At 41.8% G+C, this 27,016-nt stretch overlaps 1 protein-coding gene across 1 annotated transcript in view; it reads left to right on the top strand.

Annotated features, from left to right (window-relative positions):
• Nucleotides 1–431: 431 nt before the first annotated feature.
• Nucleotides 432–27,016, top strand: part of CHM (CHM, Rab escort protein 1) — a 146,406-nt gene continuing 119,821 nt past the window's right edge. The window contains exons 1-2 of the mRNA XM_019536476.1: nucleotides 432–523; nucleotides 25,227–25,293. Coding sequence (XP_019392021.1) covers nucleotides 475–523; nucleotides 25,227–25,293 — 116 coding nt within the window. The 5' untranslated portion in view covers nucleotides 432–474. The remainder of the gene's footprint in view (nucleotides 524–25,226; nucleotides 25,294–27,016) is intronic.

The raw sequence follows: 27,016 nt of genomic DNA on the forward strand, positions 1-27,016 counted from the left end.
GAGCACCTCCACTTTTGTGCTTCCCCAGGGCCCCAGTGCACTTTAATGCGCTTCTGTTCCCAGAACAAAACGAGTGAGGAGACCCCCAGTAGCGATCGTCCGCGCTGAGGCCGTCAGGCCTCCCCTGAGACACGGGCTGGGAGCGGCCCCGGAGCGATGGGCTCGGAGGCAGGGGCTGCGGGAGGCTCCTGCACGAGTCGGTCTGTAAGGGGAGACCATCAGTGCAACATGGAGTGAAGCTCCGGAGAGGTCCCCGCCGCGTCACCCGGAACCGGAGCCGCCGGGTCAGTGATCTGGTGACATCGAGTGTTGCAGCCTTACACGGCCACACAGGGGCCCTCGGTGTCCCCCTGCGGAGCAGAGCGCAGCGCCCGGCACCCCCACAATGCACCAGGGCCCGGCTTCCCCCAGGAGTCTGCACGGGAGCGGGCGGCTCACTTCCGCCAGCAGCGGTCACATGACTCCCTCCTCAAGATGGCGGACAACCTGCCTTCAGAGTTTGACGTGGCGGTGATAGGAACCGGTACGGGAGGCGCCCCCTCGGGGCCGGGCGCGGCTCCCGCCTGCGACGCGGGGCACGAGGGGGGGAGCGGGCCGGGTGCCGGGGCTGGGGGCGAGCGCAGGGCTGCAGGAGCGGGACCGGACAGACCGAGGCTGGAGTCCGCCCCAGGGCCCGGCAGAGCCGCTGTTTTGGGAATGACTGTTCGGAGGGAGGCTGCGACCTGCTGGGGGTTGGGCTTGTAATGCTGAGCAGCCCCCAGCAAGCCGAGAGCAGGCGGACTATGCAAGGCAGCTGGTGCCGCCGGCTCGCTCTGACGCATCTGCTCCTCCTACGCGCATTCAGATGTTGCCTTTGCGCCTTACCAGTGGGCTCCAGAATTAGGTTTTAGATAACAAGGGTTTCTTCAGGACACCTAGTAGATGTTGGTAACTGCCCTTCCTCTCCCCTTCCCTCCCCCCTCAGTCGCTGGAGATTTCACTCGTAGACAGAAATGCCTTCAGTTTTTTGGGGTGGGGACGGGACAGGGTGGAGTATCTTATTCCATATTTTATTGGAACACATCACAAGATAGAGACTGAAAGGACAGCCTGGACACTCCTTACAAATGAGGCTGCTTCTTGCCCAACTGTCTGACCTAAGTAGACTTATTTAAGTTGACTTTTGCTTCACAGAACCTTGTGGTGAGAGTGGCCTCGTTGGAGCTGCTCTTGTAGATGACCCCAGGGAAGTGTTCCTTCCTTAATTTAATCTTTTTTTTTGCCACAAAATGTCTGTCTCTTGAAGGCTCAGATCAAATGTAGTGGTTTCTTAACTTGGCAGGGGAAATACCATGTATCTGTTTCCAAGAAGGCAGTCTTCCTGAACCTCTTCACAGGAGAACTGCTCTTCTGGCGTGGTTCAATACCCTTGAAGTGCAGTGGCTTTAAGCCTAGTTTATGGAAATGGGAGTTTCCTCCCTTGCTTTCTCTGAGGGCCTTATGGCGAAGGGCAATCAAAAGTCAGGGGCATACGAACCCCAAGCCTCCGGGCTTGAACCTGCAAGTAGACTGTCCACCAAAGGTTTTGGAAACATCTGAAGCCCCAGGTGCTGGTGGAGGATGTTTGCCAGTAGTAGGGCCACTTATGGTTCTGGACTCTCGGATTTGGAATTGGTTTTGGCTAATTTGGCCTCAGATACAAATTATATACATTTTAAAATGTCTGTCTGTCCCATCAGTGCTCTTCATGTGACATTTATTAGTTTGCATTTTCCCCACTGGGCCCCAGTCCAAGGCTGGAGCCTGCCCCAGGGCCCAGCAAAGCAGCTGTTTTGGGAATGACAGTTTGGAGGGAGGCTGCCACCTGGGTGGATCCATGCTCTTTTGAGGGCCTCCCTGGATCTGCACAGAGTATTTGATTGCAGAATGATGACTTTCTTGTGTAGTTTTTGTTTCCTTTATGAAACATTCAGTTATATTTTTCTATGTTAACTTGCCAACTTGATTTGCATGCATAAAATAGATTGGCTTGGTGGAATATACTGGCATATATGCTGTTTTAAAAAATTAGTGAAAAAACACTATCCTGTTGTACTGGACAGATTATTGCTCAGAAGTTTCTAGATTTATTCTGGGACTTGCAAAAATAGTAAAATCTGGACATGTTTCCCCACTGGTGACCATCAATGGTATTTTACTAACTTAACATCTTTGAGTAAATTAAGAGACCTGTAGTATTTTTCCATACCCTACCATGCAGGATAAAAACCTAATAATGGAGCTGTAGTTGTTTCCATGCCCATTCAGTTATCGGTGAGGGCACTATTGCTCAAGAGAGGGAGTGAGAGGAGATCATAGAAGTTTATATCAAAAGCATATTAATTTCTTGCTGAATATTTATTTATCATCCAGCAATGCGTCAAAACATTTCCTTTAGTTCAGAAACTTTCTCACATACTTTGAATAAACTGTCATAGTGGTGCTCAACCCCTGGACTATGAGGCCTTGTCATTCGGCCTGCCAGAACCCTCCATAGGTTTGAAAATGTAGTTTGAGGGGGAAGTGGTCACGTCAATTGCTGTGACTTCCAGAGTTGTGGCAATTAATGCTGCCACCCTTCTCCCTCCTTCACATTTGCAGACCTATATATTTGCTGACATGGCTCCAGATATCAGATCACACTGGGGAACAGGGTTACTCCGTGGTTGGATCTGGTGGATGGGCACACAGAATCATGCCTCTGGACTGACCCCTGGACTGATGCACTGATGGCACATGGGCTCTGGCCATGTTCCTGCCACCTGGTCTGTGAGGCTAGAATATTGAGCACCACTGAACTATCATATTTACATATCTGAAGTACAAAATAAAGCAAAAAAGTAATTTTAAAGTCATATCAGTGTTAGGGGGATGGGTTCAATTGGGAATGTATGTATTGATTTAACCTCAGCAAAACATTATAAACCTGTGTAATTTAAATGGAGTTTTATCTTTTCATGATTACCTGCATATAGAAAAGGGGAGGAATCAAACTGCATAGCTATTAGTTTTCCCCTCAAGCTGCCCATTTTTGTTAGATTGAACTAGTCAAAAAAGTTTTAAAAATTCTAGAATTGAGTCTTTAAGGTTTAGACATAGTAATCTGGCTATTAACCACCAACTGCTTTCAAATTCTTACTAGATTTTGTTTAATTTTAGAAAAAAAGAGTGTTTATAATATATACTGCCTAGCAAAAATAAGCCGATAATTCAAATGTTGAACAAATACAGACAGTGCAACTTCCAGGTTAGAGCTGTGCTGTTTCATTGAGGCATAACAAAGCAGCCAGGTGGCTGGGGTAGCAGGATGCATGGGGCAGCAGCAATTTCCAGCTGCTACTAGTGCTCCTGTGACTGTGTGGCTGCAGCAAAAGTTGATATTCCACCTGCATCCCCCCTGCCAGAACAGTGCCTGGGGCATCTTCTGAGTTTACCCTGCCCTAGTTACACTACTGAGTAGTCTATATATTTAATGAGCTTACCCTCTTAAAAGAAAATTCAACTGATCAATCAATACACCTACCGTAAGTTATAAAAATATTTCAGAAGTAAAATGTTGAAAATATTTGTGAGTTTAGTCCTGCTGACAAGCCTAAAACAGATTCAAGGCTCCTATATACAGGGAGGGTGTTTGTCATCAGTTCATCCCTGTTTTCTGTTGAAATCATCATCCTGTTTCTGACAGTGATCGCTACTGGATGCATCTAACACATCTACATGTTAATTAATGAGACTTAAATACTCCACATTTAGTTTAGTACTACATTTAATGAAGTATTAACTGAATGTGCAGTAACTAAAGTTACTGCGCAGTAGCACTGGCACAGTTATTTAGTGATGCTTATTGTGCATTAGCCTAATAACACTGCACATGATAGCGTGGTTTTTGCTGTGATGCTACTGTGCATAGTCATTGGGTTAATGGGCAGCGAGCATCTCGTGTAGATGTACCCAGTGATTCTGAACCAGAGTGCCTTGAGATCCTTTTAAGGGTTCTGCCAGGGTGCCACACAATGTTAGTGTTGTGAGGTGTGCAAATGTGATTCACAAGATTAACCCAGAGATTTCAGCTATGAATCCATAAACGTGGGCTCTCTGAGTTCTTTGCAACAGAAAAACTGCTCTATTATTTTTCTGTAGGCAAAAAATAGTGGAAGCTAAGAGCTGACTTTTTTCCAGGGATTCTGGGAGTCTAAAATGTTTGAGAACCACTGTTCTAACATAAGGTGCAAAAAAATAATCTGCTTCATCACCCCACTGCTCTCCAGCTAGCTCCTTTTTGTTAACTTTTCTATGAAAGTTTATGCTTTGAAACACAAGGATTGACAGCTCATAATTTTTCTCATTCTATGGCAACTAATGCATGTAGATATATAAAGTATATAGGGGAAATTAGCCAGTTGGATGTTGCTTATTTTAGCTAGCTTCCCTTTCCCTTAGATTGGGTACTTGCAAAGGTATGTGTAGCATATGCTTTGACTTTGAAAATCTTCTCTGCTATACACATATAAAAGCAGAAAAGTTAACAGGTTTTGTTTAAAGGAATACATACAGTTTCTATCTGACTAATGTAGTTGGGAAGAGATGGGTACATTAATAAAATTAAATCCATCATCTTGATGCATCATGAATAAGTTATTATTCAGATAATCAATATTCCTATGTATACTTATATCTCTCCACCCATCATTTCCCTGATGTCCTCCCATGGAGAGTCATGCTCTTGTAGAATTACTGTCATGGTTAGATTCAGCTTTACTTATTTCCCTTTTTTAAAGAAGAGTTTTGCTGTCAGGATTTAACCCATTAACTTTTCTGATTTTTAGCCCAAAGTAACAAGATCTCTCCGTTTTTCAGTCTGAGATGTGGAAGAAAAATATTTAAAAAATCTGAATGACTGATAAGTATGACCAGTGCTTTCTAATGCCCAAGTTTGATAGTGAAGGAAAGTCTGACTCTCTTATTCTCAATCTCCAGAGAAGGCAAATTTCCACTTTAAAAGGAGAGTTTCAGAAAGATGCTAGCACCTGCATGTAAATCAAGCACCAGCCAATCTCTCTACAGGTCCTTCTATGTTATCATACTAAATTCCTGAGCTTTAGGAGATTTCTCTTGAAGTTTAACACTACTTCAGCAAATCTGAATTTAATAATAATGAATTAAAATCAATTATGTTTCCTTCCCATCATATTCTAATGTTTACTATAAAACCCCAATACACAGGAGGAACTATTAAACTTCTACACATGGCAAATACTTTGTTTTACATTTTGCTGTGTCTAGCCTGATGTGTTAAGATGTTTCTATTTCCTTTTGGTTGTATAAAAGCATTTCTCCTAAATGGAAATGATTATACTGTTTGAAAACAGACTTTGACAGTACATAGATGAGTAAGCAGGGAATTTTGTAGCACTTTGTTCCAAGGGTTATGGGTTTTCTGTAAGTGAATTAGAATTTGATGTAGTTTTTAGGCAAAGGCTATGTTTTAGGTGATAAGCTGACCTGCCATTAAGGAGAAGGGTAGTCCTTGTTTAATTTCTAAACTCTGTTTAGTTGTTTCTACAAAAATGTAAAAGTACAGTGAAATATGAAAAATCATCTCCCTTTGTATCTCTTCAGATAAAAAATAAAACAAGATCTTATTAATTGCTATTTTTTCCAGAAGAACTTCTGGAAACAATTGCAAAACAATGGTAAGGAAAAATCTATTTAGGTTAGCTTTGTGTTGAACCAAAGAGGTTCTAAACTCTGTAAGTATTTCCTTAAACAAAAATCAGCTAGCCCCAAATGTTCCACAGTATTCATCATGAGTGGGTTGGCTTGTAGAAAAGGTATATTGAAAGAGGAAGAGGATACTGCTCTCAGTTTAGTGTTTGTATGGAAGTGTGGACTGAAGGAGGTATACAGATAGTTGAGTGAGTGAAATCAGCATTTGTCTTGCTGTGGAAGATGCATAAAGCAAAGATTCCAAGAAGTTGTAAAAGTTTTGAAAGGCCTTAAAGAGTGCAGCCTGATGTGGAAAGCAGTGGGGGAGTCATACGTAGGATTCAGGTGAACGGGGTAGTACACTTAATATAATTACAGGAAGACCTTAGTAGATGTGTTCTTTAAATGCCTTGAAGAGGCATAATATAGATTTGTAGAAGAGTGAAAATAATCAAAATCTGAGTTAATGAAGGTCTGAGAGTTTTCACTGAGATGTAAAGTTTTTTGGAGAAAATAGTCTCAGTTTCAGTTGACTTCGAGAATTCGAGAATTCTGTTTGCTTTGATAGCTCTTGCATCAAAAATTGAATTTGTCATATCCTCTGTCTCTACGATGTTTACTGATGTAGTTTTCTTTTTGATTTAATCATTCCTTCTAAATCAATCTCTTTTATATAGTATTTTAGTTAATGAGATCATTTGCAGCAGGAAAGATCATTTTAATGGGGTTATTTAATGTTGGAACAGTTTAAGAGGAGTGTGGCAAATTCTCTGTCATTTTACACTTTAAATCAAGGTTGGATGTCTGTCTGAAACAGGCTTTTGTTTCTCAAAAGTTATTGGGCTTCATGTAGAAATTACATGATAAACCTGTGTAACCAATGTTAGGCAAAAGGTTGTACTATATTAGGTAACTTTGTATTCTCTCTAACCTTATAACATATGATTGAAGTTTTAGCATAAATTAGCAAACTTCTGTGCTTGTATGTGAATGCTATGAGGGGATCAGCACTTCAGATACTAAAAAGATTCATAGTTAGTTGTTTTTTAGATTCAACTAATAATTTTAATTGTATAAACTAAATTATAAGCTGTTGTGATTTCATTTTTATAAATTAGGCCTGTGAAACAAGAGTATAGAAGTTGAGTTGGCTTAAAAATTACATTTTTTATCTTTGTACCTGCATTTCAAAGCACTGTAATATAACAGATGTGAAAATATTTTTTATTTAAAACATTACATGGAAAATATTTTTTTTCATGTTTTCATATTTGCTAATATATAACATATGAATGTCAGCATACATACATACATAAGTATGTAAACATATCCAGCAGCTGAACTTTTGTGCCAATCTCTTTCTGCAATGTCCCTCTAAAAAAGGGCATTGGAAAAGATGTGTTATAAGATACAGGCAGTCCTTGACTTGTGTTTCAAGTTACAATGTTTAGCACTTGCAACATTTATAAATTGACACCCTGTTTCAACTTCCTGATGTCAATTTTGACTTTACAACACCATGATATGACACCATGCCATGCCAGAGAACAAGTTTGCTGTGTCACCCATCTCCCTGGAGAACATTTGTCCAAACTTCCTTGGACACTGCCTTTAAGAAACCAGCCAAGACTCCAGAAAAACCTGCAGCCAAGACTCCTGAGAAGACTCCAGCTAAGAATCCTTCAAAAAGTCCTGCAGAGTCACCTCAAAGAAGTCTTTCCAAATTAATACGATTGCTATTGTGTTGTAAGTCGGAGGACTGCCTGTATTGTTTTAACTGTATTTTTGGACTTTTCTGTCTGTCTTGTAACCAGTATTTAATGGAGCCATTGCTGTGTAATTGTCAAAAATATGGATATGTAAGAACTCTTTAAAATATTGCTGAAAACTTGAATTAAAAGCCAGTTGTTAAGTCCTTCTATTATTTCATGGTCTTTTTCTGTTTTTGATTTATACGTTGTGTACATCTGTTGATTTTTAGTTATCACGTTAAGTGGTAAACCTGAATTTGGGCTCATTTAACCTATTTGTCCTGGTGAGCATAGGGAAAACGGAACCTTGTGGTAAATTTGGTCATCTGTGCTTCATCTTATACCTCTTTTTTTTTTTTTTTTTTTATCTTTCACATAGCTTCAAAAATAATGTTTTCATATTTGTCTGGTAAATAGAAATTTGTGTTTATGTTTTCTGAAAGAATTGGCTTCTATTACCGTAGTTTACATATGCATTTTTTTTAAACAGAGGCTCTATTAAACTAGCTCTGTTAATACGGGAATACCAGGGCTACTTATTGACTGTACGCTAGTTCTAAATAACCAAAAAAGTTTTCAGTACCAGATTGGGAGTAAATATAACCCCCATTTCCTTATAACTGCAGGTATAACAGGGTACAAAACTGCTAACTGTATATTGAATTTTGAGTTTTTGAAGTAAAGATACAAGAAGTATTTTTTGGAGTTCCATTTTTGTCGTAGCTCTTGTACCTTTGTGTGAGCTTTCACATCTTGCAGTTTGAAAATGGTATATGGCTTTATTTTGGCTGAGTTACCCAGTAACAACCTTCCCCTCCTCCCCCTCAAACCCCAATATATTGATGCCGTACATATCAGTAATTCATATGCTAGTACTGACATTTGATCAAATTTGCTCTTTAAAAAAGAGATACTTAAGTAAGTTCTAATAGAGAGAATGCAATGTCCACGTTTGGAGGGCATCCTATTGTAAACACTTGTACTCTTGACATTCAGAACTGCTTGCAGGCTTAGCTTTTAAGCATTACACTAGTAGCTCTGCTTATTATAAGGGGATGTGTGGCATTGTAATTACCGAGTTAAAGAGTACCTTCTAAACAACAGCATACAACTGTTTTCTTGAAAGCATTTATATGAGAATGGCACCGTCAGGTATCCAGATTTTACACTTAATGACAGTGCTTTGTCTTCAAACCATGATTAAAAAGGAAAATTCATAGACGGAACATTTTAATAAGGTTGAATTTATGGCAGGAATCATTGCAAGTGCAAAGGTGTCTAACGTTGTGCATTTTATTGCAATAGCATAAGTTAAGGATGCGGTGTCATCCTTAACTTTGAACGTCTTTAGTTGGTTGGATTATACCTCAATTTTTAGCATTGCTTAAATGTATCTAGGATATTGCAGAAGGCCTGTGTTAGCTGCTGTTTAAGTTGTAAAATAAAGGATGTTGCTCTCTAAAAGGTAGTTGTATTCACAAGTCTGCCAGTAATTCTCATTTTTTTTCTAAAAAGAAGTTATTCTTTATAAAAGCAGTCACAGTAAATTTTCTAGTTCTGTGCAATTTTCTTTCCATTCGGGTCTTCTCTGGTTATAAATAACACATGAAATGACTTTCAAGGTAGAAAGCAGGAATCCATTTTGAAATATTCTATAAAATAAAGAGTGATTTATGGTTTCATATGATTTTGGCTGAAAGCATTCGGGCTTTGCCAGGTCATCAAAGTCCTGTCAGGAGAATCTATTATTTATTGTTCGATATGCCGGGAGCGGTGTAAGTACTTTATTTTATGTTTATCTTATGTAAGTATAGTGTTAGGAAAAATCAATTCCAGATACTAATACAGTTTTTAAAATATATCATTGAAAACTAACGTGAATATTATAGATGTGAATTATGAAGCTGCACATCAGAGATCCGATTAAAAAGAGAATTAAGAAAATTAATAACTCCTAATATTTTTATTGCTCCCTGGAACTTTTAAAATGTGCCTAAAATCTTTCTCTGGTATTTCAAATTATATTTTCTGTGCTGATGTTTTGGTTACCTTACTTTACATAAATAAACAGTCACTAATTTAGACAACCAAGTATTTAGAGATGATGATGTAGGGGCTGGTGGGGAGAGAGTGGGGAGCACTAGACAGGTCTAGGCTGTTGTAAGATCCTATAAGTTTGAAATAGGGTTTGTAATGCAATCTCTGTAAGGAAATGGTACTTTAAAATAAGGTATTGGTTTGACCCCAGGATACACTCATTACAATCTAGTAGAGTATCAGTGTACCCAGTTTAAGTATGTAGCCTGGAGACTGAAAAAGTTATGTATTTATCAAACACACTAAAAACAATGCTCATTAATTACAGCAATAGCAAGGATAAAATTTTTTGTATTTTAAGGCTTGTTATCTTGTTTCTCAGAGTGTCTTATGCCTCTAATAGCCTTGAAATTGACAGGACCTAGTGAGGTGAAGGCTGCTTCAGAAGACCTGGAATGAGCTCTAATCAGTTCCATCAGCTGTGTAGTTCATAGGGTAAAATTAAACTATAAGATAGACTGGGAAGGAAAGTTCTTGTATACATACATTTATATACTTAAGTTATATGCAGATTACTATAATTAATTAAGATTGGGACCTGTGTTGTGCATAACTTGTTTAACTACATTTTTCTGGTATGCGTATGAGTAAAATATGTTGTATTAATTTTTATAAGGGAGGAATAGCTACATTATCTTTACAAATAGGTAACTACCTATCTAATTGCACATCATGAGCAGCGCTCATCACATTCACAATCCTACTTGTTTTTAGCATCTCTAGTAAATAACCGTATCTTTGCCTTCTCAGCGATTTTTTTTTTTTCTCATGACTGATATTGATGGGTCACTGTGCTTTTCAGATACCCTCAATCGTATAAGTGCCTGTTGCCACTGATTGTTCCTTGCTTGCTTTGATGTTACATCCCAAAGTCTTTCCCACAATGAGACTACTGTGAAGAACTAGAGCCGATGGCTTTCCATTTTGGTTCTCATATTTTCTCACTAAAAATTCTGGTGCTAACAAGGCTGAATTGGTGGCACAGTAGAGAGTTTGGGATTATTATAGCCTTGTGTGCAGTCCCACGACATCCCAATTCATTGAAGATTTTAACATAACTAAACAAAGTTCTCTCAGTACTTTGAATAGTTTATTTATTCTCTTGGGGAACCTTCTCCTCTCAAGCTCATGTATTAGATATTTATCCAGGATAATGGAGAATCTGTCATTATTTTAATTGCACTGATCTGCCTTTTGTTTAAAATCTATTTTGAGCACTCTGAAACAAATTATGGAAGGGTATTTGGAAACCTCAGTCTGAATTAGTTTAATTTGAAAGACATGTTTGTCTAGATTTTAAGTAGAAAAGTTGAGACCGTTAAGAAGAGGATGGCCTCAAAAGTTGGAAAAGAATAGAATACCAAGAACTTGTCTGTTTTCAAGTCATTGGTGCATTGGATGTGCTCCTGAAAGTGTCCTGAGCAGAAACCTCAGTAATGGAGTTGGCAGCACCAGACACGTGCTGTGGATAGGCATTATATTTGTGCTGGGAGAAAAGCCTTTCTCCTGGCACAAACAGAGCACGTAGATGTGTTCATTTTCGTGAAAGAGAACTGGCTCTTTCATGAAAAAATGAGGGCATTTTTAAATGAGGAACATCTCTTTTCTTGCACACCAGCCTGAAAGGCTGTATATTTTTCCCAGTAGTGTATCCTACAATCCTCCATTCTCCAGGAGGGTACTGGCTCCCTGTTAGCCGTGCAAGGGTAGCTGTCGGGGCCCTGAAGGAACCGTGTTACTGCTGAACAGATCTGTGTGACCTTGTGTCTGTACATTGAGTATGGAGGCATTCTCCTACAGCTCCATGCTCAAGTTGTGCGGGAATGGCTTATCCTGCCAATCAGCTGATTTATGGGATGGGATTAGGGGCATTCTCCTGTAGCTAGACCTGTCTTGCAATTCCTGGATGGTTCCAGCCACGGGCAGATCTCCCTGCCACTCCATGCACGGCTGTAGAGTGACCATCAGCCTCACCTCAGTCCCTGAAAAAATCATGGAGCCAGGTCCTCAATCCATGTTTATGCACTTTGAGAAGTTGATTAGGAACAGTCGGCATGGATTCACCAAGGGCAAGTTATGCTTTACCAACCTGGTTGCTTTTTATGATGAGATAACTCGCTCTGTGGAAAGCAGTGGATATAATATACCTTGGCTTTAGCAAGGCTTTTGATACAGACTCCCACAGCATTCTTGCAAGCAAGCTGAGGAAGTATGGTTTGGATGAATTGGCTGGATTGTTGGTCTCAATGGGTAGTAGTCAATGGTGCAATCTCTAGCTGGCAGCCGGTATCAAGTGAAGCGCCCCAGGGGTCGGTCGTGGGGCTGGTTTTGTTCCATATCTTCATTAACAATCTGGAAGATGAGATGGATTGCACCCTTTGCAAGTTCATGGATGACTCCAAAGTGGGGGTGTGTAGTAGGTGCACTGGAGGGTAGGGCTAGGATTCTAGGGCTAGTGGCCTAGACATGTTGGAGGAGTGGGTCAAAAGAAATCTCATGAGGTTCAGCAAGCACAAGTGCAAAGTCCTGTACTTAGGACAGAAAAATCTGCAGCCTGGGAATTGACTGGCTAAGCAATAGCTCTGCAGAAAAGGACCTGGTGGTTGCTGTGGGCAATAAGCTGGATGTGAATCAGTCGTGTGCCCTTGTTGCAAGAAGGCCAACAGCATTCTGGGCTGCATTAGTTGCAGCCTTGCCAGCAGATTGAGGAAAGTGATTATTCCACTCTATTCTCATTGGTGAGGCCACATCTAGAGTACTGTGTCTAGTTTTGGGGCCCCCCACTAGAAAGCATGTGATCAAGTTGGATAGAGTCCATCAGAGAGCAATGAATATGGTTTGGGTGCTGGGGCACATGACTTCTGAGGAGTCTGAAGGCACTGGGCTTATTTAGTCTGCAGAAGAGAAGCCTGAGAGTGGATTTAATAGCAGCCTTTAACTACCTGAAGGGTGGTTCCAAAGAGGACAGAGCTGGACTGTTCTCAGCCGTGGCAGGTAGCAGAATAAGGAGCAATGGTCTCAAGTTGAAGCAAAGAAAGTTTAGGTTAGATATTAGGAAAAAACTTTCTCACTAGGAGGGTGGGGAAGCACTGGAACAATCCACCAAGAGAGAGGTAGTGGATTCTTCATCCTTAGAGGTTTTTAAGGCCAAATTTGACAAAGCCCTGACTGGAATGACCTAGCTGAGGATGGTCCTTCTTTGAGCAGGGTTATGGTGTTCTGAGGTCAGGAAGAATTTCCCTCTTGTTTAACCCATTACTAGTATCTCAGGGAGTAGAACTGTACCGCTCCCTGCACTGTGGGGTGGGGATTGGAAGTAGCAAGGATAGTTCTTGCCCCTTCCAGCCCTGTAGGGTGCAGGGCTGTCCATGGCAGCTGCCACCTTTCAGCAGTTGCTAACCACTCATTGACGGTGTGGTGCTTCCCCTAGCAGGGGAGAGCACAGGCTGTCAATCCCTTAAAGGCAGGGGTGATCCAAGGAGCAGCGCTCTTGCAGGCCCCTAGCTGGAGAGCTTTTCTGTGGGGCCATCAAGCCAGAGGGCTGACACAGAAATTCTTAGTGCTGGAAGTGAGTGCTTGTCCATACTCAGAGTTAAACAGCTAAGTTCTAGTTGTGATTGAAGCATGTACATATATAGCAGTAAGCAGCAATATCATGCCACCTTTCTGTTTCCTATCAGAAAAAAATGTAGAAGGTTTTGGAAGAGTTGGGTCCAATCAAAAAACAAATAAAATGTTTCTTACTTTTATCTGTCTCCTAAGATGTTTGCTTAATGGATGTTAGAGATGATTTCTAAATGTAAATTTGTTGGACATGAATATATTTTTATCTTGGAAAAATAGTTGTTTCAATATCTTCCTCCTTACGCTGTTAGTCTTTTATGTATGGAGTCCCTTCAGATCTAATCCCTAGCATACTTTTGTCCTAATCAGCTCCCTGATGTTTGAAGGATAAATCTCATAACTGTAACTACTTGGAAGAGAATTGGGATTGCTTTCTTATTTTTTTTAATCCCCTTCATTTGCATTTGTTCTGAGTAGATGTGATGCAGAATTAGTGACATCGGAGAATCTTATTAACAGGCATCCTTAACTTTTGTTTGGAACTTGGCATCCTTGTGTAAGGTGAACATAACTAGATGATTTAACTGCGTGTGAAAAATAAGTATCTGACTTCTTTCAACCAGAACTGTGTTTAAATCAGAGGTAATCTGTTTTTGCCAATAGCTGGAAAACTGGCTGTTTTTATTTGTCTTACCTTGATGAAGTTTTCTTCAAGCCAACTGAGTCTCAAACAGCTTACATGCGTGTTTTGTATGGGTAATAACACAACTCAAAAGTTGTTTCATCTATGATTGATTTATTCATCATGATTCATCTATTTAATGTCGAATGATTCAATGTATTAATATTTAATGTATTAAAATGTGTGTATGCATACATATACATTTTTTCTCCCTTATTTCTTTGAAACTACTCTTGTGAGGTATTTCACTAAAAAATACTGTGAACTGAAAGAGAACAATTTTTGGTGCAGTCAGAAGATCTAAAGATGCACTGAGAAGAGACCTTAGGAATATTTATAAGTTGTTAGTTATTTTTTAAAGGTGATCTTGTTAAAAGGGGTAGTTTGTTTATCTAGCTATAAACCATATTAGGAAGAATTATTTTTATTTTATTTATTTTTTTAAATATTTAATTACAGTTAGTTTTGCCCCTAGATCAGATTGGGCTCACAGTGGACTTCATATACCAGCAACCCTGCTCATGTGGCTCTGGCTGGTTTCCGTGGAGACCCTAGTAGTGGTGGTGCTTTGACAGCACTGGGGCAGAGTCTCCACTGAGCAGCGTTGGCTGGATCTACCATTTTGCCCACCCCTGTGCTTTACAGTTCAGAAAAACTTCTAAATGAACAATAAAATAGACAAATACTTATCTGTGATAATTCTATCAAATATAAAGAAGCTTGTTGGGCAGCTGTGATGCTGCCTTACAAATGTTAATGTGTTAGGTTTGTGATTTCATTAATTTCTGCTGCTTTTTTTTTTGTGAAAGATGATGAATGTATATGCTTGCACTCTTTGTGCTACCAGTTTTAAAATTGATTTTTTTCTACACCGAGCACAAAAGTGCAAAGTAGTATTTAAGTTACCCTGTCAGGTTATTTCAACCACGAATTAAAGTTTTGTGAGGGGCTTTTTAAAAAAACAAACAAACCAAAAACATCCCCACCCTTATATATTAACTAATCCAACCTGGCAAATAAAAATGTGTGGAACAGCCTGCCATCGGAGGTGGTTCAAGCACCTACATTGAACACCTTCAAAAGCAAATTGGATGCTTATCTTGCTGGGATCCTATGACCCAGCTGACTTCCTGCCCTTTGGGCAGGGGGCTGGACTCGATGATCTCCCGAGGTCCCTTCCAGCCCTAATGTCTATGAAATCTATGAAATGTCTGCAGATATATCTACTTCTCTAAAATATACATCAAGATGAGTATTTATTTTCCATCAACAGTGCTGCCTTAACCCAAGTCATCATCCATGCAGTCTAAGAGCCTTGTGTTCTTTCAGTCTCTGACGGGTCCTTTATGTTTCAGTCATTAAGCTTTTGTATTTTTTCATCTCTGTATGTAACCTTCTTAATAATTCACCCCCTCTTTTCCCTCAGAATGCTGTATAATACATATCTGACTATCTTCTACTTAGCTCTGCTTTTAGATTTCAAATTTATTCCAAGTGTGATCTTTATTTACTGTTAGCCCATATCATTTGCACTTTGCTCAGTATTCAAATAAGTTTCTCAAACTTTATGGTTTGGAAGCATCAAATTCCAAGGATCTCCACCAAATTTCTAAGTAAGTATCTTTTTTCCTTCTTCCCTGTAGAATATTGACTTGGTACAATTTTTCCATTAATAAAACTTCCTAGACTTTTTGGAACTAGTTACTGATTTGAGGAGTGTCACTTCTTTCAGGCTGCTAGAATTATCCAGTGAGCTACCCCAGAAATTAGCTGCTACAATGTTAGAAGTTAACATACTATCAAAATTTATTGCAGTAGGTTAGTTGTGTAACCAGAAGATTGCAGTGTGGAGTGTCCTGGTCTTAACATTTCTTTGCTGAGAATATATTTCCCTTCAATCCTTTATATAACAAAGGGGCCACTAGTGATTTATTTAATAGATATAGTGGAATAAATTAAACATTTAAACCCCTTGCTACAAAAGGCTTATGTAGTTTGGTACAAGCATATATCAGTTAGTTACACAATTGAAAAATCCAATTTATTTTGAGAAATACACTTCAGCACTTATAGAGTTGTATTTATTATGTAAGCTTGCTTGGGGCTTGGAAATTGTTGATTTTAATTACTGTAAAGAGCAATATGTATCTGTAATATTATGTAATATATGGCAACTAATCAAAATAAATGTAACACATGGAAGCCTGAGCATAAACTTAAATTAGGCAAATTGTATCATTTTTGCTTTAGCAAGCTTCTTCCTTTTAAAAAAAAAAGTGCAGATATTTGACTGGACAGCACTGAGAACAAGACAGGAGAGCCTGAAATATGAAGAGGCATCTCATTTTCATTTCTTCCTGTGTAACGAACTAGAATTGGAACTGGCACCTTGATGAGGGGCCCATGTAGTCTATATTTTTGAGGGAGCTGTTTAGATTATGTCCATTTTTTCCCGTATTTTTACTTATGAATCATACTATTTTTAGTGAAATTGCAATTAAAGCTAAATCTCTTTTGTAAGAGAATCCACAAATCCAGTAAAATGTGTGTGACCCTACTTGCAGCTCGTTTTTATGGGTCTGGGTTGGCTGAGAGTTGGCACACCCCTAAACACACATTGAGATTAATTTGCCTCCTGCAGCTGCAGAAAGATTGTGACTGGATTTGCTGCTTAGAACAAGAAGAAAAGAAAAAGGAACCAAAATCTGTATTATTCTTAGTCTTGATTTATTAGATTCTAAGCTTATACTTGGCCTCTTTCACTAGAAATTTCCTGTTCCAACGATGCTGCGTCAACCTCCTGTGTAGTTTGTCTAAACAGGTGCCTCTTGCAGTGCCGATTTGAGGTTAGAAAATTCTCTGGATTCAGAATCGTTTTTGCAAGAGTTTCCTAGCAGTAGCTGCTGGGGGGGCAAAGTCCCTTCATTTATCCCAAATTGCCTGAGGTGTAAGAAAAGAGCAGTGACTTATATATACCACTATGTCACAGCTGCAGCTCTCCCTAAAACTATGGAAAGAAGGAACTGGTTACTATAAAAATCTTGGGGAGCATGCTTCTTCATGAGTTAATACTTTGCTTAAAGGTTTCCATGGTTGCACATACAAACAAGGAAAACAAAATAGCCCCAGTCCTGGGGGAGCCTATTAGCATAAAGCAGGGCTGTCCAGGTAGGACTGGGTCACATGTAGTACATAAGGGGTTAAGTTGTGACTCCTGGGCTCCTGTCTGGTTGCTGCCCCCCTCCCCCCCAGCTTACTCCAGCTGCAACAGCAGCCAGAGTTTCTAGGATCCCCCTCCCTTCTCTGACTTCTGCTTTTTGTGCCTGACCTTGGGGTGGGGTGGCAGGGAACTGAAGCTGAGGCCAGGGCAGCCTGGGTGCATGGTGAGAGGTTGCAGGGGGGTGTTGTATTTTGTGCAGCCTGTGGCCCCCACCAATGTGGCCTTTTACTCCCACTGGTGAGGCCCGTGGGATGTGTGGTCCCCAGCAGCTTAGAAATTGTATAGCTCTGGCATAAAGGAAAATCTCGAGTATACTATGGTCATCATGTTGTTTTGACCTGATCACCAGGGATCCTGGTTTTCCCTGAAGAAAACTGCAAATTCTCTGATTAAAATCCAAAATCCATTATTGAAATGATAGGCATCTTACTACCCCCCACAGCCCCCTTGCCCTGCTGGTGTCCCTTATCCCTCCCCATAGCCCCCTGGCCCTGCTGATGTTCCTTGTCCCCCTCACAGACCCCCCTGCCCTACTGGTGCCCCCCAACCCCCACTCATAGGCCCCTGCCTCTCCCAGTCATGCTGGAGGGGGTCCCCAGCTGCCAGGGCTATGGGGCCAGGGACCTGGGTCCACAGCCTCCTGTCCCTGACAGAAGGCAGTGGCTGCTGCAGTGGAGTGTCCCTGGCTCCCTCCCTGCTGCCTGTTGTGGGTTTGGCGGGGAGTGGGACAGGCTTTCCACCGCTGCACACACTCTGGGGTGACGGGAAACCTGTGCACCCCCAGATCTGTGTGCACGGGGGTACAGGCTGCCTGCTGTGGGCTCGGGCTCCCACCCTGCTGCCCTCCCCTGGGGCTGGTGCAGCCCGACAAGTGCAACCCAGTACTTCAGGGTATAGTGGGGCTGCGCAGGAAAGCTGCTTGCTGCAAGCTCTGTGCTGCCATGGTGACGTGGCCCCTGCACAAGGGGCAGTAGTGGGGGTGGTGGCGCGGAGTTGTGCCCCTCACTGCTGCTGCGTGCACAGGGGATGCATTGCCAGGGCATTACAGAGCTCACAGCTGGCCAGCAGCTTTCCTTTGTGGCCCTGCTGTGTCCTGCAGTGCCGGGTCACACCCACTGGGCTGTGGAGGCCCTGGGGTGGGCAGCCCGCCCCCCAACCCCACACAGATCTGGGGCACATAGGTCCCCCTTTCCCTGCCCAGGAGTGCACGCAGCGGCAGAGAGATGACCCTGCCCTCCAGACAAACTGCCTGCAGCCCCATCCTGCTCACCGCTAGGGCCCCAAGCCCCACACACTGCCTGGCTGGCAGCAGCCCCAGCCCCACCCCCACCCTGCCTAACTCCCTCCCTCGTTCCTTATGGAGACTTCAGTCTTGCCTACCTCACCTACCTGTAAGCTGCTCTCTAGGCTGCCTGGCATATACATCTGCCCCCTGCCTGACCGCCCTCCTCCTACTCCCTCCCAGCCTGCAGAGAGCTCTTTGCAAAACTGCAAAATACATGAGTTTCTCCAGTAAAATGAGAAATCCACATTTTCCTCTGACAAAAGGGGAAGTCCATATCTTCCTCTGTTTTTCTGTGGGAAACGGAAAACCTGGATCCCTGCTGATCACACATGTTTAGTGATGTGAAAAACAGGGAATTTGTAGGGAACCCATCTCCATCTTTCAAGTAAGCATGGTTACAGACAAACTCTGATATGGTTCCTCTGATTAGGGGACAAAGTGGCATGAAATTTCAGTGTTGGATCTGTGTTTCATCAGAAAAACAAATCTTAAGCAGACTTAGCAGGTCTTGCCTGCTCATTCATTAGACTAAGATGACATGCCAAAATCAAGGTTATTGATATTACATTCTTCAACTATTTGAATTCCCAAAGTATGAACACTGCAGTATATCACTTTCAAACTGCAGTAATTGATCTCCCAAGGAACAAGAGGGTGTAAGGGCTTGACTCTGCTATGTTTCTTGTAGCAAAGCATGCCAAAGACAGAACTCTACCTAGAGTTCTGAAGAGGCTTCTTCTAGGAGCCAGAGTTCAGGGTGGAAATGAAACATTTTATCATAGCAATTTTCAGAAATGATTTTTTTTCTTTTGATAATCCAAAGAATATCTGTTTATGTAATATTATATAAACCTTGGATAGGAAATATTTTTAGCTCCACATGCAACAGATATTTCTTGCATGCTGCTTCACTTTTTGGTCTATTTGCCTAATGTTGCTTTCCAAAATACTAACTTGCGGTAATTTATTTGGTAGAATGGCTGCTTTGTAAATCCATTTTAAAACAATCTGTTTTTCAGAGTATCCTCTGCTCAAGGCCAGCAGAGCAAGGATTGCACTGTCCAGATTTTATTTTGAAATAATTAGGATTGTCACCATCACCTATAGCATAATGATGCTTTGTAGTCCTGCTTATGATACTTGTCCTCCAAGAGTAATAAAGTTCTGTAGAGACTGATTTCTTGGAAAAGATTTAGAAGCTGGGGGCCACAAGGCATAGCATCACTTGTCTTTCAGTTATATCTGTCAGACTGCACACTCTTTGTGATTTGAATAATGTCTCTTGTACCAGTAAGCTAGAGGACATAGGGCCTCACCATAGGTTTGAGCTCATGGGACTTGTTATTCTATAATCCCTTGCCCTGTTGCCATTGTGTACTTGGAGGGCTACAGTTTGTCAGAAACACAGGTTGGGGATAAATTTAATGTCAGCTTTCAACATCCAAGGTTAATGGAAAACAGACCTCCAACACAGTATCAACTGGATCAAGTACTGAACAATTAGTTATACTCTTGTTACTACAGTTCTGGTCCTGATCAGGCATGCTGTTTTAATAATGATGAACACTTTCTCAGTGGCTTATATTAACAAGAAAGGCGGCACCAGGTGTGCAGTACAATTCTGGGTGTCTAAAAGTCTCTTTCCTGGGTGAAGAGAAGAGAATTTAAGAGTTACATACAGATATTTTTAGGCTACTGTAAATAATCTATTGGTGCTATTTCAGACTTTTAAGAGCTCTTATCTTTTTTTTCCTCTTTGTGTCTGCTTTGGTTAACACTGTTGGACTAAAATCCACCCATTCCATCAAGAGAATATTTAAAAAAAATATAAGCAATGAATACCTATATTTTAACCGAGAAAATATTAAACAGATTAATTTTTGTCTCCCTTACAGCTTGATTTTTGAGTTACCATGGTCTGTAGATGACTACTCACTCTTCCCTGCAAATAGGTTCTGATTGTTTGTTTGGTATTTGCTCTTGAAGCAAAACACATAGCTGTGTTGTGTCCTTGTCATCAGTCATGATTAGTGTACAGTAGTAGTTGGAGGAAAAGCTTGGCCCCTTAACTGCTAGTGTCTGGCTACAAACAGACATTGCATTTGTCCCTCGAGAAACCATTTTGTCCCAGGATGAACTGTAATAGAAAACTGAGCTGTCCCTGGGCTGGGCAGGGTGGTAGGTAGTTAATACACAAGCTAACGGCTTGTAAACCAGATGCCAACTAGCAGGCAGAACTGTAGCAACATGGGTTAGTGGCTGCCCTGGGTGGGGAGTAACCTTCCCAAAGAGACAGTCACAGAGTAGTAAGCTGCAAATGGCAGTTCTGTAGGCAGCTCAGAAGCCCCAAGCTCCAGTCAGATAGAATCATCTAGTTCAACCTCCTGCTCCAAGCGTGATCATGCCAGCTAAAGCTTTGTCTAGCCATGTCTTGAAAACCTCCAAGGATGGAGATTCCATAGCCTCTGGTAACATGTTTTAGTGCTTTATTACCCTCCTAGTGAGAAAATTCTTCCTAATACCTAACCTAAACTTCCGTTGCTGCAACTTGTGACAGTTGCTTCTTGTTCCGTCATGTGCAAACCTCCGGTTTGTCCACATCTTTTCTGGCCCCAAACTGGATGCAGTACTCCAGATGTGGCCTCACCAGTGCTGAATAGAGGGGAATAATCACGTCCCTTGACCTGCTGGCAACACACCTTCCAATTCAGTCCAGTATGCTGTTAGCCTTCTTTGCAGCAAGGGCACACTGTCAGCTCATTCAGCTTATTGTCCACTGTAACACCCGTGTCCTGTTCTGCAGAGCTGCTGCATAGCCAGTCAGCCCCCAGCCTGTACTGGTTCATGGGATTGTTCTGTCCTAAGTGCAGGACTGACTTGACATTAGTTCTTGTTGAACCTCATGAGATTTCTTTTGGCCCAATCCTCCAATTTGTCTAGGTCACTTTGAATCCTAGCCCTACCCTCCAACGTATCTATTGCTCCCCACAGCTTTGTGTCATCTGCAAATGACAGGTGAACCAAACCCTAAAAGAGAAAATAGACTGGTCATCAGGCACAGAAAGGGAACACTTGTGAGTGTCTGCAGTCACATGACTGGATAGTGCTGGACTCAAGGTACATAAAGCAGTGCCTGAGCCCAGGCAGTCAGTCTGTCCCTGGGAGCTGCAGGGGAAAGCTCTTCAGTAGAGCTAATGCTGGAGCTAATGGCAGAACTAAGGCTAGAGATCCTGCTATACTTGGGAGCTATATGCATTCAGCTGCTCATCAAACCCTGGTTGGTAGTGCATACATGTGTGTACAGGTCAATCTCAGGACAATTCTGTTCTAGGGTAAACACAGGCACAACTTGTCATCATACTTATGCAACATCTGTTCTTAGCCTCTGAACTAGATACGAGGGTGAGAAACCTATGTGAACATTTTCATTTGTTTGTTTATTGTTGTCAGATTCGTATGCGACTATATGTACAACTGACATAAACATGTATATAAGGTAGAGGTGCATTGATACATCGGTCCGATATCAGATCGGTACTGGTATAAAGAAAATTGACTATCAGATATCAGCCTGGTGAGGTCAGGTATTTGGCCAATACATGCCCATTTTGCATACAGCTGCAGCGCAGCACTCAGGCAGTAAGGAACACAGCTCAGCAGCGTGGAGAGCTGCCTCCAGCTAGTAAGTCCGGTGTGGTGGAAGGGGAGGGAAGGGGTGTGGGTGGGGCAGATCAACACGCCATGCAGTAGGGAGGGGGTAGAGGCAGGGGGTACTGCTTCTGGGGGGGGGTGGAGCCGTGGCTTGTGGAGGGGAGGCGGCTCCTGCTGTTGCTTGCACCCCGATAGGGCATGGGCCCCCCAGATCTGTGTGGGTTAGGGCAGGCTGCAGCTGGGGCTGTGTGGGGTTCTTCTCGGCGGGGGCTGGGCTCAGAGTGGGCACTGGCAGTGCTGGGAGGATGCTGCAGCCAGCCCGGATTTCGCTGCCACTCTGCTCCCAGCGCCACCACCACCAGCTGCCTGGTGCAGCCCCAGTTTAATGCCCTGTCTCCACCCATGTGCTCAGAACAGCCGGGGCTGTGCCAAGCGACTGGTGGCAGCAGCGCTGGGAGTGGAGCAGTGACAAAATTAGGGGTGGTTGCAGCATCCTCCCATCGTTGCCAGTGCCAGTGTTCTGAGCCCAGCCCCCACCGAGAAGAGCCCTGTGCAGCCTGCCTTGCCCTGCCCCACACAAATCCAGGGGGCACACACCCCTCCCTCTGTGCCTTGGTGTGCAAGCAGCAGCGGGAGCTGCCTTCCTCCACCTCATGAGCTGCGGCTCTGGCTCCCCCCGTCCTGCCTGGTCAGTGCCTGCCCTTGCCCTCTCCCTCCCTCACTGCAGGGGGTGTTGATCTGGCCCCCCTGACACCCTTTCCCTCGCTGCTCCCCTTCCACTACACCGAACTTACCAGCTGGAGGCAGCTGTATCGGTAATCGGATCGGTATTGGCTGATATATCTCCTTAAATATTGGATATCAGGATCAGCCCCCAAAAATCTCTATTGGTGCACCCCCTAATATAAAGTATATATTGAAATGAAATGTTGACACACTCTGTACAGACACTCTGTAAAGTAGTTAAGAAAGATTTAAGCCTATGTTGTAGGGAATGTCTTAGGAAAATGAAGCTATTTAAAAAGAGAAAGGAGGAACTTTCTTTTACATTAGCTAAACACTGTAGTAAAAAAACTTCATTACAAAATTGACAGTAGAGGAATATGATTTCTGTAATTTATGAAGCAAAGTTCAATGATTGTTTGTTCTGGGACGACAAGGTGGAGCTTTTAATTAACTTTCCTAGACAACGCAAGCTGGCTGAGAGTGAGAGCAATTGAGTTCACATTCTTTAGGACCTAATCCATTGATTTGGGCCTTTACTTCAATGGAAGTTTGCCTAAATAAAGAGTGACTAAGGATTCTTGGTTGGCATTTACACTGGGATCTTACTGTTAACTACAACTAGATTAAATTTCTCAACTAATGAGTTTCTGTCTACACAAGTGCTAAATATTATTTAGAAGCCCTGGCCATCAACTGGGTAAAGACTTATATTTTGTAAGTTAGAAAATAATTACCTTGTACCCTTGACATGCTATAGTATACATGTGTAAAAAATAATCAGATTGTAAAGATTCCAGAATCCTTACTTGGCAATATTACAAGAGAAAACTGATTATATAAGACCTAGGGTTCTTTTCAATCTTCATCACTAGTTGGGCATGTAGTTGAGGCAACTCCTAATAACATTTTGACTGTTGTTCCTGTGATGGGTCTTACAAACTGTATTGGGTCCATGTTAAACTCAAATGTTCTTGACTGCTTAAAGTGAAGCAAGTATGTGGTTGTGTTCTAGTGCTATAATAATTTGTAGCTATTATGGCTGAGATTATTTTTTAGGTTAACTGCTGTGGTTACATCTTCCTGTGTTTTGCAGAACCTGAAACATTATTTCTGCAAGGTTTGCCCCATTTAAGCTGAAGCTAATTCAGCTGCCCAAAGGATCCTCAATGTGTGCTCAGTGAGTGGGAGCAGAAGCTAGAGAATGTGCATGACTTATTTTGAATATAGTCAATGAGTGTGACCTCATACGGGCAGGGTAATTGGTGGAAGATTGCCACTACCTCTTTTCTAGTTTGATCCCTCATCTGAAGTAAAAATATCTGAGTTTTGAGATGACTCGGGGGTTTGTGTTCCTGAGAGTGGAATTTCTGTATATCACATTAAGCTTTAGGCAGTGTTGTGCAAGTGCTGAATAGATATATGATATCAAACCATTTAGGGGAGAAATTGGTGCAAATGTATCACCAATAACACTTTTTAAAAATTATTATTATTATTTATGTGTTGTTATTACCACCATATTTGTTAACATACAGTGTGCCCTGGAGTACACTACGCACCCTGTTGTTGAAAGCCAGAATGAAGAAAAAATGATTTTTCCAGATTTTTAGCTGTATAGATCACAGACAGAGGCCTGATTTTCAGGTGACTTACCCTCTTTTCCTACTTAACTAAAGCTGAAACTCTAGCTGTTGAAGATTGGTTTTTATGGATGGATCTATGATTTTGAAAAGAGCTAAAAATAGTTCCATGCCTATGAAATATGTGTAGAGAGACCAAGAGCTAGCAGACAGGAAAAATGCCCTAAGAAATGTTAATGGAATATCGAGACCATTGTTAACTGCTGCAGAGTGCAGATCAGTGAGTCATTAAATCAGCTGACTGCCTGAGCTACTTGAATATTAATACTTGTTCATCAGAGTGCCCCAAGGGATGACAAGGTCAAATGGTTATAAACTCTTGCAAGACTGTTTCAGACTGGACATAAGGAAGAATTTCTTTACTGTCTGAGCCCCCAAGGTCTGGAACAGCCTGCCATCGGAGGTGGTTCAAGCACCCACATTGAATGCCTTCAAGAGAAATTTGGATGCTTATCTTGCTAGGATCCTGTGACCCCAGCTGACTTCCTGCCCCTGGGGCAGGGGGCTGGACTTGATAATCTTCCGAGGTCCCTTTCAGCCCTAATGTCTATGAATCTATGAAAAAAACCCAGAGTGCTTCTATTCCAGGCAGAAAATCAGCTTCCTTGCTTAATGCATGCGCCTACATTTTGTGGGGTTGAGTTTTGGGAGAAGAAAGGTGTGTGTTTTATACAAGAAAATGTAAGTTCAGGCAACATCGAAGGATCTCTTACTGATACTGACATTTTGTTTGCTTTTTTAGTATCGTGAAATTACGATGATTATAATGGTCCAAAATGTGTTGCGAGTCATTTTAGTTAACTCACATGACAATGACATGCTAGTTATTTTTTATTAAGACATGCTTTAAACTCTTGTTCTAAAAAAAATATATGTATTTTTATAGGTTTGCCTGAGTCTATCATTGCAGCTGCATGTTCGAGAAGTGGCCAGAGAGTTCTGCATGTTGATTTGTAAGTTATCCCAATGCTATACATTATTGAGCATTTAAGTGTTTGCAGAAATTTAAAAATATCATCAGCCTGAATTTGACAAAAAGTCTGGAATTGATTTTAAAACTTGCTCAAAGATGGCAGTCAAAGGACTGGTGCAAACACAACTCTTGGGGGTGTTTGCAAGGAATCAGAGTCCTTTCAGAACATCATTTTATACCATAATTGTGTGTTAACTGCCTGGGGCAGGGGGTGGCAGGTAAACATTTACTGGTCTCAAGTTCAAGTGTCTGTACCATGTGCAAAAATGCCAGCACTTTCTAACGTAGGTGCTTTTAAGTTAGTTACTTAGTTTGGTTTTCAGAGGTGCTCAGCATGCACTTATAGCTATTGACTTCAATGGGAATTCATCTCAACACCTCCAATACTTCTAGATCACATTTTTAGCTAGTTAGCTTTAGCTCGCCTGATTAGAAAATTTTGGCCAGATTGATTAGTCCTCAGAATATCAGGCTAAGTGGACATCCTTTACAAATCTACTGGTTTTTTGTTCTCATAGTTTCATAGTTGATAGGGTAGGAAGGGACCTGAGCAGATCATCAAATTCGACCCCCTGCCATGGGCAGGAAAGAATGCTGGGGTCAAACGACCCTGGCTAGCTGATTATCTAGCCTCCTTTTGAAGACCCCCAAGATAGGAGCGAGGACCACTTCCCTTGGAAGTTGTTTTCAGATCCTAGCCGTCCTGACTGTGAAGTAGTACTTTCAAACAGCTTGTGGCCATTATTTCTGCCTTGGTGCTGGTTCTTTCTCTCTAGGTGCAGTACTCTGCACTTGTCAGTGTTGAATCCCATCCTATTTTTATCCACCCACCCCTGTAACCTGTCCACCCCTGTAACCTGTAGTTGAAGCCTGTCCCTCCCTTCTAGCGTGCCCACCTTTCCCCACATCTTAGTGTTATCCACAAATTTGAACAAGGTGCTTTTCACCCCTTTGTCCAAGTCACTGAACAGTATGGGCCTGAGGACCGAGCCATGGGGGACCCCACTGCCCATATCCCTCCAGGTCTTTAATTTGGTCTTAATCAGTATCCAGGCTCCAGTCTATTTTTTGCTTTACTCCTGTCGCTTAACACCTGCTGAATGTCAACCACTTTGAGGGACATTCATTTTGGATAGGCTAATGGTCTTTTTTGCAGTTCAGCCTGTCCAGCTGCAAAGCTACAGTTCTTTTTGTAGTATTTAAAAGACTTATTTCAGATGTGTTGTGTCTGCTTCTCTCCTGCTGGATACAAGAAATGAGGAAACAGCTACCAGTGAGAGGTAGAGAAGCCAACTGCAAACATTCAAATCTGACTGTCTTTTAAAAAATTACAGAATTGGCTTAAAGATAATGATTTTTAAATATGAAATATTTAAATTGCAAATATCCAGATTTAGAGCTTTTTAAGTGAACTGGTTTTACATTTTCAAACTCTTTTCTGTAACTGCAACAGATAGAATCTTTATCTTTTAACATGGATGCTGAGATTGTCATACAATACAGTTCTAGCTGGAGTTTAAACCACTGAAAAAAACCATTCACAAGAATTGACAACACACATGTAATAAGCTGGTGAGGTTATAAGGTGGTGGTGGAGTTGGAAAGGAAGGGATGGTTCAGTACTAACCTAAAGGACATTGGACCAACGCCCTACATCTCAACTTCTAGTGAGATGCCTTGAATGCCTGGTCAAACCCTGACAC

Source organism: Crocodylus porosus, unplaced genomic scaffold, assembly GCF_001723895.1.
Source record: "Crocodylus porosus isolate Cpor-Errol unplaced genomic scaffold, CroPor_comp1, whole genome shotgun sequence".
Lineage (NCBI taxonomy): Eukaryota > Metazoa > Chordata > Crocodylia > Crocodylidae > Crocodylus > Crocodylus porosus.